Source organism: Sceloporus undulatus, chromosome 2, assembly GCF_019175285.1.
Source record: "Sceloporus undulatus isolate JIND9_A2432 ecotype Alabama chromosome 2, SceUnd_v1.1, whole genome shotgun sequence".
NCBI classification, from domain to species: domain Eukaryota; kingdom Metazoa; phylum Chordata; class Lepidosauria; order Squamata; family Phrynosomatidae; genus Sceloporus; species Sceloporus undulatus.
Window position 1 is genome coordinate 73,737,580 of NC_056523.1, and position 18,558 is coordinate 73,756,137.

An 18,558-nucleotide genomic window follows, 5' to 3' on the forward strand; every position below is an offset into this window, starting at 1 on the left:
GCCTGTAGGCACACCTTTTCCCCGCGGATCGGGGCCCAGTGGCGAGAGTAGCAGCCGCTGAGGCCCCGATCCGCCGCTTTCGGGCTGCGGGGAAGCGGCAAAAGGCCCCTTCCCCGCAGCCTGGAAAGGGGTGTCTTGGGGCTTCAGCAAGGAAACCCGCAGCGGGGGGAGAAGGAGAAGGGCCGTTTGGCCCTTTCTCTTTGGTCCGCTGGCGCAGCCGTCTGAAGGCTGTGCCGAGGACCAAACCAGGAAGGAGCTCCGAAACAGAGCTCCTTCGGTGGGCGGAAAGGGCGCCCTAGGTGCCCTGCCGCGACCCGCCTAGTTTGGAGGGGCGCGGCTCGTCGTATTGATGGGGCGGCCGTGTGGAACGGCCGCCACCATTTGTGCGCGCAAGCACGCGTAGGCTAGTTGCGGTATGGAAGCACCACCCCTCTTAACCCTAGTACGTGTCTGGCGTACTTTTTAGCCCGTCTGTAAGGCCTTGGAGTATGGTAGAGTTCCTGTCACTTCATTCATTAAAATTTCTTTCAAAATTCCCTAAGTGGTGGCATTAACGATGCCAGCTGGGGATACACACTGTTTCTCCCCAAATTTTATAAAAAAAAAAATGCCACATGAAGCTATAATAGCAGATTGCACCCAGTCCTGTAATTAAAAGGACCATAGGTAGAAGGATGATCCTATATATTTTAATATTGTTTTGGCATAGTATCAACCACAACTGTGTTGAAGAAATACTGACAGAATTAAGGTACGCATCACTTGATGAACGGTGGACCACCCCTGAGGAACTGATATTATCACCATAGAGGTAACTGTATTTCAAAGGTGTTAAGTCATGTCAACACCACTGATAGAAAATGAAGTCTATATGTGACAAAGTTGGTATCTGCTTGCAAATGTTGCATGGGAACCATTAGAAAAAGAAAACAGTTAAGATCTTGCCAGCCACAAATAAGAAAAAGAGAGAAAAGACCGTTATACATTGATCTTTAGATCTAGATCTTAAAGAAGATGTCAAAAACTATCTGAACCACTTCACGGCTGCTCAAGATCTTCTAGTCCAGAAAATCACACTAACCTGAAATTATGTGACTGATGTCAATGACACTGATAAATTCCGATGTATGAGGGCTGGAATTTTGACATTTTAGTAGATCAAATAAGTATCCTCTCCTGCAAATCAACTAGTATCTACTATGGTTGTGGTTGCAGAAGCATGAAAATATTCCTCAAAATAGCTTAGAAGTAAGAGCAGAAACACATCAATTTGACCATGATCATTTTGATCACTGTGACACTTGCATTAAAAATATCAAACCAAAGCTGTGAGGTTCCAGAAGGTATGTGTGGCAGGAACTGAGACCATAACCAGACCATAAAACTAGTTCTTGAAGATTAAGATATGATAAAGGAGGTAATAAAGAAGCAGAAGAGACTTTGACAATTCGACAACTGACACAACATCCATATCTCCAATCAGATACAAGCTATGAAGTAAAAAGAACATACAGGGCAATCTTGATTGTTCACACAAGTCTTTATGTTAAGAATGCATAGTGCTGTAGCTTGAATTATGAAACATTTCCCATACAAGACAACATAAGCTCAGTGCATAGCATGCACCATGCTTTGTTTATTGCAAACACTATTATATGAGTAAGATAGTTTTGAGAATATATGTAATTTTATTACTGATAAAATACTAGCGGGGGACTATCTAATATAACAAAACTCACAAATTAATCGTTTTTGTGGGTTTTTCAGGCTATGTGGCCATGTTCTGGAAGATTTTATTCCTGACATTTTGCCTACATCTGTGGCTGGCATCTTCAGAAAATGCATTCTCTGAAGATACCAGCCACAGATGCAGGTGAAACGTCAGGAATAAACTCTTCTAGAACATGGCCACATAGTCTGAAAACCCCACAAAAAATTATCGATGCCAGCCATGAAAGCCTTCGACTTCTCACAAACTAATTTAGATATATTTCTGAACAGCCTGATTTAAAAAATATCCTTACCAGGCACCATTACCATAAGATAATGAGGTTAGAGTTCAAATATTTCTAGACAGATGGTGAACAAACATCTTGACCTCCCCCCCTTCTGATTGACCCCTTTCTGACTGGATTACTACCAATAATGCTGTAGTCATTCTTACAGAAACTGGGTCAGATTAGGTTTTACAAAGCATTTTAACAATCGTGGTTTTCAAATAATTCATTAAAACATAGGCTCATACTGTTGCGTGCACCACAGTTGGTGGAGATCTAGTTTTCTCTAACACAGCATCATACAGTTGCTTTATTAATACCTCTTAGAAGACAAGGAGTCTCCTGTGTTAGCAGCAGAATGGGAGTTCAGGGGAAGTGAAATGAATAGAACTAAAGGTAAACAAGATTCTCCTGACTGACTGGCAGGCACTGAGACTAAAATACGTGCACCTCTTACTGAACCACAAGTCAAAGAGCAGAAACACAGTTAGCTCTTCATATTTCATGACTCTCTTGCTCTCATTCTCTCTCTCTCCCTCTTTTTGCTTAACTATATGAAAGAACAGAATGGCTGAATGGAAAAGGACAGGCTGCATACCTGGAACTTTAGTTATTTAAGTAGTCATCTGTGTTGCATAGGCCACATTCCCACAAATGGGTTATTCTGTGCCTATGCAACACATTTTTCAGAACCACAAGTATTTGGTCAGTAGCCTGCCCACCTCCAACACCCCTATATAGGGGATGACCCACAGAAACCCTCAGTTCCATGGATGTTGGTGCAGCAATCCAAAGGATAGGGAGGACACAATGAGGGAAGGATGTGTGAGTTCACAGATGACCACTCAAAAAACTACAGTTACAGGTATGCAACCTGTCCTTTTCCTTTGTGGCATCTGTGACTCATACAAATGGGAGAATAGAATGCTACACAGGCCATTGTAAACAAATCAGAAGCCTACTAAAACACATCAAACATAAGCATAACACGTCTTAGCTATACAAAGTAATACCAGTTCTGAACAAGTTCCAGAAGACAGAATTAATCTGAAATGTCAATACACAATATAAAACCATGCTTCAGAAGACAGAGTTGTCCTGAAACCTCAATACTGTCAACATATAGAAGAATAAGGTATACATGTCCCTAAGACAGTATCAGCTCGAGACCTCAAGTCCACTCTGTAATGAGTTATAAAAGTAATTGGCTGTGACCAAGTAGTCACCCAACACCAGCCAAGAAAGCAGGAGATGTGGCAACACCCCATGTGGAATGACCTAAAATTCAAGCCAGTTCATAACATGAGACAAATAGCTGATACTATTCACTTTGAGAAGCACTGAGATGAAACAGGCAGTCTTTTCTTCATAAAAAGTAGTAGAGTCCTTCTGAAGTCTAAAAAGCCAACGTGCTGTTGATATAGAAGGTAAAAGCTTTCCACATGTCTAGACAGTGCAATTTCTTCTGGAATGCAGAAGTGGGAACTAAACTTGGCATGGAAAGCAGACATTACCCTAGACAAAAAGGTAATGTGGGGTTTCAAGACATCTCAATTGTGGTGCAAGTTCAGGTATGGACATGGAAAGCACTGAGTTCTCCAGTCCATCTAGTGGGCACAATTGCTATCAGGAAAGCAGTCTTCAAAGAAAGCAACTAGAGAATTCTGGCAGCCATAGGCACAAAAGCTGAAGCAAGATGAGTTCCAAGCTCTACCATAGTGTCGGGCCCAACACTGGAGGACAGAGGTTATTATAGCCTTTCAAGAATCTCTTAACAAGAAGACTGAGAAAGCAGGAAGACTTCCCAAGCAGTTGAAATTCTGCAGAAATTGCAATGAGATAACACTGGATAGACAAAAGAAACAAACCCCTAGAAGATAACATGAGAAGGAAATCCAGAACATGTCAAGAATTCTTGAAACATCCCCCATTTGTAAGAGTATGAGCACCTGTTGGAAGGTTGATGAGCAGCAGCAATAATGTCCTTGAGAGCAACAGGCAAGGAAGCTGTGAGGTTCAGGTTGTAAAGGCTGAGGTCTGATCTGGGCTCAGTACAGGGTGAGAAGTTCTGGTCTTTGTGGAAATTGAACATATGCCCCTCAAGACAGGTGTAGAAGAGGCTGCTTGGTCAGAAAACAAGTTGGTCTGTCCTGGCGGCGCTTGGCTATTACCTTTGTGAGAAGAGGGAAAAGAGGGAAAGCTTACACAGCGATGCCTCCCCCCCCCCAAAAAGAAGGCATCTCTATGCAGTCTCTCTTGATGAGTATAGAAAACAAAACACCTCACATTGAGCATTCATCTTGAAATCAAAGAAGTCCAGTGACAGAAGACCAGTGCCCGAGTGACAGAAGACCAGTACCACAACCTTGGGATGGAGCATCCAGTCATAAGATGAATCTGACATTTTGCTAAGCATATCTGTTAGGATGTTGTCTTCATTGGGAAGATGAACCACTGCAATCATGATGTTTCCTTTGATGCACCAATCCCAAAGGCGTGGTATGAGGCAGTTGAGAGTCGTGTACTTTATACCCTCTTGCTTGTTGAAGCAGTGCATAACTGTGGTATTGTCGGTCAACACCTGTAACACTTTCATTATGCAGAAGAATATTGAAGGAGTGGGCTTCATCATCATTAACAGTTCCATGACACTGATGTGGAGGGTCTTTTTTTTCCAGCCACCACAGGCCTTGTATGAAGAAGCTATCAAGATGGACTCCCTGTCCCATCACTGAAGCATCCATTGTGGTAAGCACTTGAGACTAAGAAAGAGAGAAAGGTATGCCAATCTGGACCTGGGATGTCTCTAACCATCACCCAAGAGAATGCTGAACAATCCTCGGAATGATGAGTCACTTTTGGGGACAATCTTAACACAAAATGAACTGAGAAATGAACCAGGCTTGCAAAGATTGCATTTGAAAGCTAACATGATGCATGACCAACATGGTGGACTCCATGTAGCCCAACGTACATGTCTGGCCCTCAGCCTTCTGTACCAAAGACACCAGAGGACCAAACAACAAAATGTTGAGAATCAGTTGTCTAGAAGACAACCTGGGCTTTCAAATCCAGGATCACCCTGATGAACCTTATCTTTTGAGTGGGAATCACAAGAGATTTCTCTCAGTTCAGGAAAAGGCCCAGTTACGTCAGAAGGTGCAAAACAAGGTCTGTGTTCAGCAAGAGCTGCCACCTGGTGGAAGGCACAACCAACCAAAGATAACACCTTGCTGCCATAGAAAAGAAGGAAAGAACTCAGACCCAGCAAACTCACGTTCCTACTGTAAATCAGAGAAAATGTTGGTGAGATGATCGGATCAAAATATGGAAGTAAACATCCCTGAAGTCCCAAGTGGCAAACCAATCATCAGCATGCATAAAAGGAAGGATGGAGTTGAGAGTCACCTCTTGAAGCATCACAAACAGATGTAGTGATTGATGACTTGAAGGTCCAGTATACGATGCAAACACTTATCCTTCTTGGTTACAATGAAGGAACAGGAGAAGAGTCCCTGATGAAACTGAAGAGGACTGGGCATAAATACCAGTTTTTGCAAGAGAGTTTCAACCTCCTGAAGCAGTATGGTTGAGGGAGGTGTGGAACAAAGACTGCCTAAGGGAGAACACTTCCAGAATTCAGTAGCATAACCTCTTGCAATGATGTCAAGAACACACAAATCTGAGGTGATGGTGGCCTAGGCAGGGTAGAACTTCTCAGGCCTGTTGTGAAAAAGCTGTATAGGCATTGGTGATACAGTGGGAGCAAGGCAGTCACCCTGAAAGAAGTTAAATGCAACATTTAGAGGAGTCACTCTGAAGCTTCTTGGAAAGGACAGACAAATTTGGGAGCAGGTGGGGTCAGCTTCTGCCCAGCAGATGAAAGCAGCAGAAGGGTATGACAATACTGAGCTCATGTGGGAGTATAGGCACACTTTGAGGTCAAACCATATCTATACCACACGGACCTAGACTCAGAACCAAGCTGGATCAGGGGATTGAATGATGGACTGCATCTTCTGAGTATGCTCCAGTTTCACATTGGTACTGGAGTTGAAAAGACCATCAGAGGGCAGGTATTTAATCACTAAACACGCCTGATCAGAAATCCCAGAAGACCAAAGCCAGACATGTCTTCAAAGTGCTCCAGCTACAGCCAGAAGCTTACCACTGAAGTTTGCCATGTGGCAGGAAGTTGTGATCTGTTGCCCAGCCAATTTATGAACTTCAGACTGGAGCAATGACACTACTCTACCTTCATCACTCAAACTTCATCACCCACTACAACCTTCATCACTCAATTTATTGAAAACAGGAATTAGCTTATCTCAGAACAGCTGGTAATATGCACCCATGCATGCAAGATAGTTGGAGATTTTACAAATGAGGGCAGCAGAGGAATAAAACTTTATGCCCATCAAGTCCAACTTTTTCCCCTTTGTCAGCCAATGCTGAGAGTAACCTCCGGAATGCCCGAGATTGAAGAGCATCAACAATGATTGAATTTGTCTTAGAGAGTTGACTAAGCCAAACAATGTCAGAATCCTGAACTCTGTGAAGGGCTTTTATGCTGCTGGATGTAGAGGGTATGGAAGAAGGGGTCGTCCAGCATTTGCAAATGACTTGCAGAACGTATAGGACAGTGGTGGCGAACCTATGGCACAAGTGCCAGAAGAGGCACTCAGAGCCCTCTCTGTGGGCACACTCGCCATCACCTCAGCATAGTTTGTTACTAGAAAGTCAGAGGGACATGGCACTTTGCGATTAATAAGTGGGTTTTGGGTTGCAGTTTGGGCACTCAGTCTCTAAAACATTTGCCATCACTGGTATAGGACATTGGACAAAGCAGCTGGAGTAGCAGCCTGAGTCTGGACATGGTGGAAAACTGGGCCATCAATTTGTGCTTTCAGCTGCATTACAGTCAAGTCTAATGACTTTGCCATTCTCATAATCCATTTCATGAACATTATGACATCTTCTGTGGGAGAAGAAGGATCTTGTCCACCTAAAAACATTGGAGAATACTTGCATGCTGGAATAATGTCCAAGTTAGAATCAGATGACAAGCCACGGGTGAAGGTTGAAGGATCCAAGACACAACAGAAACCTCACCTGAAAGATGAAGCAGCAATCAAAGGCTGAGCAATTTGAAAGAAGTGCTTTGGGACAGACTGGATGAGTTGGGCTCTAGACAGGACTCCTGATGTGCCACCAATGGGCTCTCCTACAAGGCAATGTCAATGTGCTGAACACTAGGCTGGGCTGATGCAGCTGTCAACAGACATTCCCAGTGATGAGTCCGAGAGTGCTTACTGCCCTGAATTTTTATATTCTCTCAGAAAAGGACCCATGGCAGCTCACATAAAATCATCTTTAAAATTTTACAATAAAAATTTAAAAACAATTAATATTACCTAGCCAAAACCAGTAAAACAGTTACATAAAACATACAAAACTTAGCCTGACAGAGAAAGGAAAGTAGGGAGGGGGCCAGCCTACCCTCCCATAGAAGGGCATTCCAGAGGGTAGGAGCAGCTACAGAGAAGGTTGTTTTTCATGTCCTCATCAAGTTTAGTTCAAAGGATTGGTTCAATCGTGAGTGTAGGGATGCTAAAAAAAATGGCTTACTTTTAAATTTAAGCTCCACAAGGAAAACTCAGAAGTTTTAGAGAATCTATTGCAACTAAAAAGAGATCATAAAAATTGATCAAGACTAAAAAAAAAAAAAAGTAGAGCACAACAAGTACTATGGGAACAAGTTATTAATGCAGTTGCAGTTAGGGGAAAAGATGTGAAAACCTTTTGGCGCCTTATGTCAACAGCATCCAAAAGTCGCTCCATATGGGTAAACTGTCATATTCCTGCTGGAGTTTGGGAAGCTCATTTTTATGAGTTATATGTCAATAAAGAATTCCCTACCTTTCAAGTATTACCGGGAACCTGACAGAATGGCAACCAGTATCAATTGATGAAGTGACAGAGCTTGTAAATCAATTTAAACCAGGCAAGCTCCAGGTGGTGATGATATTCCCCTTGAGCTAATTAAATTCACTATAGATTGGTGGGCTCCAGTTCTGGCATATCTTTTTAAATATATTGATCAGAATGCCCACATACCATCTGATTGGAATATAGCTATTATTATTCCAATCTTTAAGAAAGGCAGAAAGGAAATCAAGCAAATTATCACCCAGTCAGTTTGTTATCAATAGTTAGTAAAATTTATGCTAGACATCTATATTGGAAATTACAATATTGAATGGATAACAGAAATGTTCTGGCTGATGAACAGGTGGATTTTAGATCAGAAAGGTTTACTTTGGATCAGGTCCTAATCTTGCAACATTTGGTAGAAAAATATTCCAGTAAAGCTAAAGGGTTTACTGGATATGCAGCATTTAAATCTGCTTTTGATTCAATCTCTAGAGATAGAATGTGGAACAAATTAGAGCCCTCATCAATAGATCCTTGCTTATTATTACTTATTTACAAGCTACATGAAAATACAGCCTTGAAAATAAGGTGTAACTTGGAAGGTCAGCTGTATAATAAATTCTTCACGCATAATGGAGTCAAGCAGGGATGTATATTAGCCCCATTGTTGTTTAACTTTTACATTAATTCAGTGGTTGTTGCTCTTAGTCAGTTAGATTTTCACCCTTCCAAATTAGCAGGGAGACATATTTCACTGCTGCTATATGCTGATGTTGCAGTGATATTATCGCAAACACCCATTGGTTTACAGAGAGCACTGCATGTCCTAATACACTATAGCCAAGAGAAAGATCTTCAAATAAATTATGAGAATATCAAAGTTATGGTGTTTACAAAAAGACTAAAACTGTATAAATGGTTATTAAATGGTCATAGGATTGAACAAGTAAGGACCTTTAAGTATCTTGGTGTCATATTCCAGTCTAACGGAAATTGTAAGGCACATGCAGAGTATGTTGCAGAAGTGGCATAGAGATCTACATCTGTAATACAAAAATTCGTTTATATGCTAAAGGAGCACAATATGTTCCAGCTGCCCTAAGGTTATTTCAGGCCAAACCCCTCAGTTAACTACTCTATGGTGCTCAATTAGGTGCTTACTTCTCTTTTACTACCCTGGAAGTAGTTCATTAAAAATTCCTGAGGGCTATCTTGCAAGTACCACATTGGGTCTGTAATGATGCTCTGAGGCTGGATGTCGGTTTCCTGAAAGCTGAAGCTAGGGCTTGGTTAGCTATTTTTAGGTTTGGGCTAAAATTAAGTTTTTGGCCTAGTGGTTTAATCCTTTTGGTATTTCAAGATCGGACAGTAAGGGCTGTTTGACAGTGGAACACACTCCCTCAGAATGTAGTGGAGTCTCCTTCTTTGGAGGTCTTTAAGCAGATTTCTTTGTATCTAAGCCAATCTTATCTTTTTCCCATCTGCTGAAAAATGCCTCTTGTGGGGACACCCAACCTGGGATCTTTAAATAAAACTTCTCTTTGATCTTATTCCATATTTTAATCAGCGATTTACGGACAACATGATGCGTAAACTCAATATTAACCTGATGCTTTCGGTACCACACATATGCGTGCCATCCAAACCGCATGTCACATGATTCAATACTTAGCATTTTGGTGTCTTCTACCTTAATCCAGTCCAAAATCCATATTAATCCACATGCCCAATAGTAGATCTTTAAATCGGGAAGTTCACAGCCACCCTTCTCAACGTTCTTTGTCAAGATCTTATGATTAATTCTAGCCCTTCTATCTTTCCATAAAAAATTTTAAAACAAGAAGGGAAATTTAAAAAGATTCTTTACTGTACTATCAACGTGAATGCCCCTGCAACTCTGTGAAATTGAAACAATAACTCATATTCTTCTGCACTGTCCCTTTTATCTTGGAATTCAGGAAACTCTTATTGAACCATATATAAAAGTATTCCCTGGTCATTCAGAGGCTTTTTATATTCTTTTGTTGACATCAGGACAGTATACAAAGATGTTGACCAAAATAGTAAAATTTTGTGCTGCTGCAGTTAAGATCCGTGAAAATAAGGTTTTAGTAAATGATTAGGTTTTTACTATTTGTATATGCAGTTATATTTTATATCTATATTTTATATTCTTTATGACTTACATTTCCAGACCCCCCATGTATGGAAAAAAACACAGGACCTCAAGTCCCATTCATTCCAATGGTTGCATGCCATTATAACATCCGGGACTTGCCATCCGTGTAAGCTTAAAACCGTGGATGGCAAGCCCACACATGGGGGGCACACGCTGTATAAGGGTACAAATAATCCTGTGAATAGGAACTATGGAAGCCCAGAAAGCTTATATCTTGGAGATCAACCTCAGGAGTCTTCACCTATGATGGGCATGATACCTATGAGAATTCCTAGATATTCCCAAAGAGCATTGACTGATGAAATCTCCTAGAGTGACACTACAAGCTCAAGAATTAGTTGGAATCAGCAGAAGAAGGAAAGCCAGATCTAGACTGAGACCAAAGTGACTGTTGATGTGATGGAGAGGGCAGAGAGGGTAGGGATCTAGCAACAGTTATTCCCAACGTAGGAGGCTGAACAGAAGGAGGTAAAACGGATAACCTCAAACAGGGAAGAACGCCAGAATCTTGCCCTCAGATATGTTCTTTGTCTTGGGTTGATATGTAACTGAAACAAATTCTATACAGTTGGAAGAACATTGCAAGGTCTCCAATACTTGAACAGAAGGATCTCTTTGATAAATGGACCCTGCCATCTTGAGTGTAGCAGGGGCCTATTGAGCAGCAGAGGATAGTCCATGCAAAGGAACAAACTTGGAAACAACATTGGAAGGTCTTGAAAGTAGAGTCTGGACAATGGTGACAGCTTTTAACCTTGGTGTGCTTCTTTTTCTACTTGCATTGTTGAACCACTGATTCTATCTCTATATTCAGGGATCAGCTGGGAGTAGGAGGGAAAGGGTACACCACCCAACTGTCGGAACTGGATCATGTAATCTTCAACAACATGGAGACCAAATCTGTCAATGACTCCTTAACCACAGGATGAACAGAGGAGTCAGAAGCCAGGACTGAGGCCAAGGTGGAGTTACAAGAAGAAGCTGACTCCATATCAACCAATCTCAAAGGCTGAGAAGATAGCAATTGAGGCCTGAGGGCCTGTTCATATAAGTGTGTCTTATATGCAAATATGCAACACTTTATTCTATCTCATCTGGGTGTAAAGGTAATACAGTGGACACAAGAGGCAACCATATGAGCTTCACCAAGGCAGAGAAGACATTTCAGGTGCCCATACCTTTCCAGGATCTTAGCGTCACAGGAGACAAATTCTTTAAAGGATACCAGCAGAAGAAATAGAGCAAAGGCTGAGCATGGCCTGTACTACAACGGCTGAATGACCAGACATATTCCTAGGACCAAATAGGCCAACGAAGGGCAACAAAGATTGGCGAAACTAAAGGTCAATCCAAAGAACACTATTCCTGTTGATGATGGGCAAAAGTTTCGAAATATGCACTGTGCAGGTGCAGAATAACCCATTTGTGTGAGTCAAAGAGACCATGAAGAAGAACAGTAGAGGGGGTTGGAGAGCAATCTCTAGATTCATAAATGTCACTACAGCCCAGCTCATAACTTTTGTCACTCAGTCAAGTAAAATAGACTCAGCAGGAGTTTTAATATGGGACAGGAAAAAGCACAAGAGAGTCTTTATGCAAAGCAGATGGGCATGAAAGAGCGGGCCTAAGGAGAACTTATTATGGGGGTTTCTTGAAAACTTTTCTTCAGAGGGGGTTTGCCATTACCTTCCCCTGAAGTGAGTTGGATCTCTGCCACCAGGCAGATGGGCTTGGAAAATCATGGCCAAATGCTAAAAAATATCTAATGTAGAGAAAGAGTCAATTTCTATTAGTAGTCCATGGCAGGGGGTTGGACTGCATGGCCCTTGCGGTCTCTTCCAACTCTATGATTCTACGATTCTATGATTCAATTTGTTTGACATTCTTCGTATTAACTTAGTAGTTTGAGACTGGGAAAATATATGAAGACTGGGAAGATGTGCACGCACACACACATACACACACACACACACAAGTAGCATATATCAGTGTGCAGCAGCAAACAAACTCCTAGGGATGCCAAGAACTATGACCAAGTCCAGAACAATTCCTACTTAAGTCCTGAATAAGGAGAAAGATGGGACATAAATAAAATAAATATATAAATAATTATGTATTTTAAAAAACCCAGTGCCCATTTAACCTTTGCCTTTCTCACTCTCCTCCACCCTGACAGTTAGAATAATGTCCTTCTCTGTGGAGAGAAGCACTATAAGGAGCCACCCTCTGAAGAAATTAATATCCCTGTCTGCAGCTTCATATCTTCTGGCTAGAAAGATCAGGGAAGTCTACCACTTAGCAAGTGAAGATGATAATGTAGGCTGCAGCTCAAATTAGTCAGCCCTCCATTTTGATGAGCTAGCCATCTGTGGGCTGGAGCGTCTGTGGATGACCATGCCCAATTATCATCATTGGCGACATGTACACACAGCCCTACTGGCACGGCCATGCACATGTGGGCAACCATTGATAATAATGTGTCTTTAGGTCCCACTTTTTTTGGTATCCTCAGGGAGGGGGGGGGACTCTAGAATCGAACTCTTGTGAATACAGAGGGCCAACTGTAACTCATTTACAAAACAAAGTAACATTGAGGTTCACATCCTTATAATCCCATTAGTATCCTTTCCTTTCAAGTGTCTACATGTCATGGTCTTGGAGCTATCTGCAGACAGGTGCACAAAAGCACTCATTTTCTTTTATTATTAAAGCATTCCTACACATTTTCACACACACAAAATCCTACAATATTCACAATGGTTAATACCAGGTTAGATGAATAGGAAAGCAGTGCAACAGGGAGTTCAAAGTTTTAAAGAAATACTGTAATATATTAAAACAAAATAAGGCGTATTTTCAACACATCGTACTCACCTTCACATTTTTCCAGGATCTGGACAGTTTCTCCTAGTTCTAGAACCAAGCCTTGTTGCACAGGGCCTCGGAAGCTGCATATAACTAGAAAGAAATAATATATTAAAATATTAGACATTGTATTCTTCAAAAGTATAATGAATTGTTGAGGGCAATTAGGTTACAGTTGTAAACTGCTTAGAGACTGCTTGGTGAGGTATGAAGCGGTATATAAATGAAGCTGCTATTGCTTTTCTCTAATTTCATTAAAAGTGTGTCTATATTCCAGTTTAACATTCTTTCCTATTAAAGAATTAGTTGTAATGACTTGGATAACAAAATTAGGGGCACACTTATCAAATTTTCAGATGACAACAAATTAGGAGGAGTAGCTAATACCACAGAGGACACGATCAAGATTCAAAATGACCTCAATAGATTAGAAAGCTAACAAAATGAATTTCAACATCGAGAAATGTAAGGTACTGCACTTAGAAAAAATGAAATGCACAGATATAGGATGGGTGACACCTGGCTGAATGAGACAACGTGAGAAAGAGATCTGGGAGACAACAGTGCGATGCGGCAGGCAGCTAACAAGGCCATGAAACTCTCCAGCAAACAGTAGGTCTGCTTGACCTTTGCCAAGGATGGGGATTGTTGGTCTGCATCATCAAAACAAGACAATGCAAGGCTGGGAGGAGCATGGGCCTTTTGGCCCATGGGTACATACCCATGTTTTCTGTGATTTACAAATATGGAAGAATGAAAAATTAATACAATGTAGATGGAGAATATTTTGCTAAAATTGAGCTAAGCACTGTTCTGCCCAAGACTGTGTATCCAATCTATAATGCAAATGTCAGCACAACCGCTGGGGTCCAACAACCACTGTCAGCAACTCAAACGAGTCCTATGGTTAAATCAGACCTTTGAGCAGAGCTAGCAATTTTAGAAGCAGAACTGTGGTTCCAAAGGCAGTTGAGATAACAGCAGCTGGATGTCTTCCAGGAACTGAAGCAATGCAGGAACCTCCAGGGACACACAGCAAACCGATGCCAGACTTCTTCTGATAAACCACCAGAGAAGCTAAGTCTCCCGAAGTGCTCTTTATTCACAATGCTATAAAAGAAATACAGATCTCTCCAATCTCCACAACGCATACCAAACCAACTCCTACAAACCCACAAGCTATCACTTTAAACCCCTGGGTTTATATAGACTCCAGACCATGTGGTCTCCCAAACCCAGTGAGTTCAGGTGTGTAACCATGTCATGTGTCCCCTGTGTAATCCAGACACATTGTTTCATCACTCATGGCTACGTGCATTTGGACACCAAAGTGTCCTTGAGCCTATGAGCATCAGCTGTGCTAATCAACCTTATCCTTCTGCTGAATGCTCATGGTCAAACACACACACATCAAGCATTTCCCTGTGTGCTGTGTTTTAACCCTTGAGACTCTGACAATGCAAAATGAAGACTGACCCTGGAGCTCATGTTGCAGCATGGCACACCTCTGGACAAGCCATATCATTGAGGAAGGCCCAAGAGTAAAGGGAGCATTCATAGAATCATAGAGTTGGAAGAGACCACAAAGGCCATCCAGTCCAACCCCCTGCCATGCAGGAAATCTCAATCAAAGCATCCCTGACAGATGGCCATCCAACCTCTGCTTAAAGACCTCCAAGGAAGGAGACTCCACTACACTCCGAGGGAGTGTGTTCCACTGTCAAACAGCCCTGACTGTCAGGAAGTTCCTCCTAATGTTGAGGTGCAATCTCTTTTCCTGTAGCTTGCATCCATTGTTCCATGTCTTAATCTCTGGAGCAGCAGAAAACAAGCTTGCTCCCTCCTCAATATGACATCCCTTCAAATATTTAAACAGGGCTAGCATGTCACCTCTTAACCTTCTCTTCTCCAGACTAAACATCCCCAGCTCCTGAGCAGAGCAGAATAGAGTGGCACTATTACTTTCTTTGATCTAGACACTATACTTTTATTGATGCAGCCTAAAATTGCTTAGGAAGATAAAATCCTTACACAATTGAAACTAGGTAATCACCTTTAGCAGGAAAGAAGTTTGCAAAGGGGGCCACTTTGTATTATTATTATTATTATTATTATTATTAATTAAAATTTTATTAATATATTCTAAAACAAAACATGACAACAAACAGTACGCCAAAACAACAATAAATACAGGCAATAACCCAGGTAAGGCCCTGAAAATTATAGATAAAAGATGTGTTCAGGGATCCTGAAAGACATCTTTCCATAAAAATTTAGCTAAAATTGGGGGGTGTCTAGAGACTAAATCTTGCTGGATGTATTCAATAAATGGGTGCCAAATCTTATGAAAAGTCAATCCAGAATGTAAGCCTCTCGCTCTGTTGTTATTATCTTCCATTTTCTCCATTAACCACAAGTCCCAGAGTCTAGTCCACCTTCCTGCAATAGTCAACTTTCCAGTTTTCCAGTTCTTGATTATCTCAAGCCTGGCAACAGCCAGAAGCAAACTAATAAGTTCTTTATGCTGCAGGGCTTTATTTTCATTCATAAAAATGGAGAACAGGAGCAGGAATGGGGATAATTGTATACTTTGTTTAGTGATCTTGGAGTTCAGTTGTAAAATTTCTGTCCAATACTCATGCACTAAGGGACAATCCAGCCACATATGTACAAAGATTCCCCTACCTTCACAACCCCTCCAACATTTTGGATTAGCATTGGTAGACATACAAGCCAATTTGACTGGGGTGTGATACCACTGATGGACCAACTTGATAGTATTCTCTTTTATGGCAATGGACCTAGTTTTAAATGGTAAATGAGTCCATATATTTTTCCAGGTCTTACTATCAACTGAAAGAGAAAGTTTTCACTTGAGCTACATGCCAATGTGATTGCCACAATAAAAGCCTTTTTCCCACAATAAAATGTCAAAGTCACATGTTGCTAATGAATCAAAGGGGCAACCCAAAAATTGGGAACCAGTGAGAGACTCCATGATGAAGCTGGGCCTCTATCTGGTGGAGATGGAGATACCCTTCAAAAAGGTTTTGACAGTGGGATACATTAGCCACAAAGAAACATCCAAAGTTTTATGTTTATAGAAACTACTGCTAAGTACAGTATACCTTTAGGCTATAGTTTACACTGAGGACAGATTGAATGTTTCCAGTGAAAATAACAAGTGGAAAACACAGAAAGATTGAGTGATACATGTGCTAGTGTGTGCTGTTGATAGTAAAATAAAAAGCAAGTCCATTATGACAAGTAGGAATGCTTGATGGATGTCTTCCTGGCTGCATATATGGGCCAAGAGAAATGCAACATGCCTATATTCATCAGACCATCCATTCAAAGGTGTCTATGTCTGGATACAGCACACGCTGCCCTACATTGTTATCTTATTAGATGCCAAAGAAACTGATGCTAGTGGTACCAAGGCAGGTTCTTGCCAGGACTTTCTTAATTTGCAGGTATAGAACTTTTGCCATCCTAGTTATTTGTTCAACATAAAAACTAATGCATATTATCCAATTCTAAACACTCACTGTCAGGTTAAGAGGTAAAAGTCAATGGGTCATACAAAGTGGATGAGTTCTCATCTGCTGAAACCAGGGTTCAAATCTCCACTCAGCTATGGAAACTTTGTGAATGACTTTGGGCAAGTCATGCTCAGTCTCAGGAAAAGTCAAGGGCAAACCTCCTCTGAACAATTTATGTTAAGAAAACCCCATTATAGGTTCAGCTTAGGGTCACCATAAGTCCGAAATTACTTAAAGGTACACATAATAAACAACACAACCCCCTGCTATGTCCTCTTGCAAAATTCCAAAAGTCAGGATGGAAACTAGAATGCAAAGCTAGTATTCTGGCGTATATTTGCAGAAATGTAACTGTGACGACAACACTCCTTCACCTTATGGCAGTCCTATGGGGTTTTCTAATCCCACCCCGCTGCCACCAATTTATGTAACAAACTCCCTTTCTTATGTGGCAGGTTCACAGTATTATATAATATAGTAGCGTGGACATAATATATATGGCGGACAAACCTTTAGATAAAACAAAATATGAACTTTATTGAACAAAGGTTTTGAACAGATATTGCTTGAACTAAATGACATTAAACAGCTGTTAATTCAGGCACGTGATACTTGGTTACATTTGTATTCTTTACTTCGTTACTGTTATTCCTCTTTCCCCAGATATTCTTTAACCACCTCAGGACTTCCCAGTCCCTCTTTAGGTAATTCTTTTTACTAACTCAGCCACCAAGGCTATAATATCTCTCTGGAAATTATGTAACCAAACCCCCTCTTTCTGAGCCTGGCTACACTAGACTCCCAAACTAATACTGTCCCTCTCTGGACCTATCAGACCCTTTCTTGGTCTATTATCAACACCTCCTCTAACAAAATACTGTCCCCTCAGGAACTATTGGAACACACTCCTCTCTTGGACTCTACTGTTCCCTCAACTGAACACCAGCCTCCTCCCTCAACATTCTAAACCCTGACTGACAAAACCAATTGCCAAGTGGAATCTTTAAACTCCTCAGCCAGCACCTGATTGGCTTAGAGTCTCTGGCTTCTGATTGGCTGGTTTTTGAGTCAGTTCATCACAGTAACAAAAACTAACAGTAATTGACCTTTTCTCCCACCAAGCCTGCCAGAATCTGAACACCCACAGGGAACAAAAGTATATTTGTACGATACATTATTCTTCCTTGCACTACAAGAGATACCAGCATACAGGGAAATAAATTGCCAAATCTCTCTAAATACATTATGGGGCTCGACAGACTGTCCCAAAGGGGCAGTCTGGAGCTGCCTGTTTTTCCTCCGAAAAGAGCTTGCAGCAACCAAACCGTGTGGGCTCCCTCCGCACAAAAAGAACCTGCTAAAAGAGGGAATTACAGAACTTTCCAATAGCTTTTATTTAATACAACATAGTTTAATAAATAGATTTAATAGGAACAAAAAAAAGAAGGGGGAAATATCAAGTAAGTATTAATTGTTAACTGACCAATTTACAGATATAACAAATATACAAAAATTAATTTGATCAAGTTACTTAAGTTGAGTGGGATATATATGAAAGTTGGAAGGGTAATTAACCTGTAAGAAATTTACTTAACATTTACCAAGATAAATTTGACCGTATTATAATAACTACATATCTAAAAAAGTCTGATTTTGTTGGGATTTGTTTAGAACTGTTGAACTGTGTTCAAATATCATATATTGTTTGTCAATTTTAGTAGGATAAACTTTATATACGGTAAACAAATTGTATAAGTAGAAAATCAATGAAATTTAACATAAAATTTCTACTTCGTGTTCTCTGCGAATCATATAAATGGGTTGTACTGCGCTTGCGTAGTGCTGTTCAGAAACTTCTGGAATCACTGGGCAAAGTTTACTTTGCAACATTTAGCAACTTTTTGGCGGTAGCTCCGCCCATCCCTTATAAAGCCCCAGTGTTCCCGCTCTTTCCCCAGTTCCTTTTTTCCGCCACGTTAGCTGCTTGGGAACTTCACTTGTGTAATCATTCGGGCTTTCACTGGACTTTGACTAACAGACC

At 41.0% G+C, this 18,558-nt stretch overlaps 1 protein-coding gene across 1 annotated transcript in view; it reads right to left on the reverse strand.

Moving 5' to 3' along the window:
• The window catches only part of DOCK3 (dedicator of cytokinesis 3), a 294,107-nt gene that overhangs the window by 236,939 nt on the left and 38,610 nt on the right, over nucleotides 1-18,558 (reverse strand). The window contains 1 exon segment of the mRNA XM_042447484.1: nucleotides 12,985-13,068. Coding sequence (XP_042303418.1) covers nucleotides 12,985-13,068 — 84 coding nt within the window.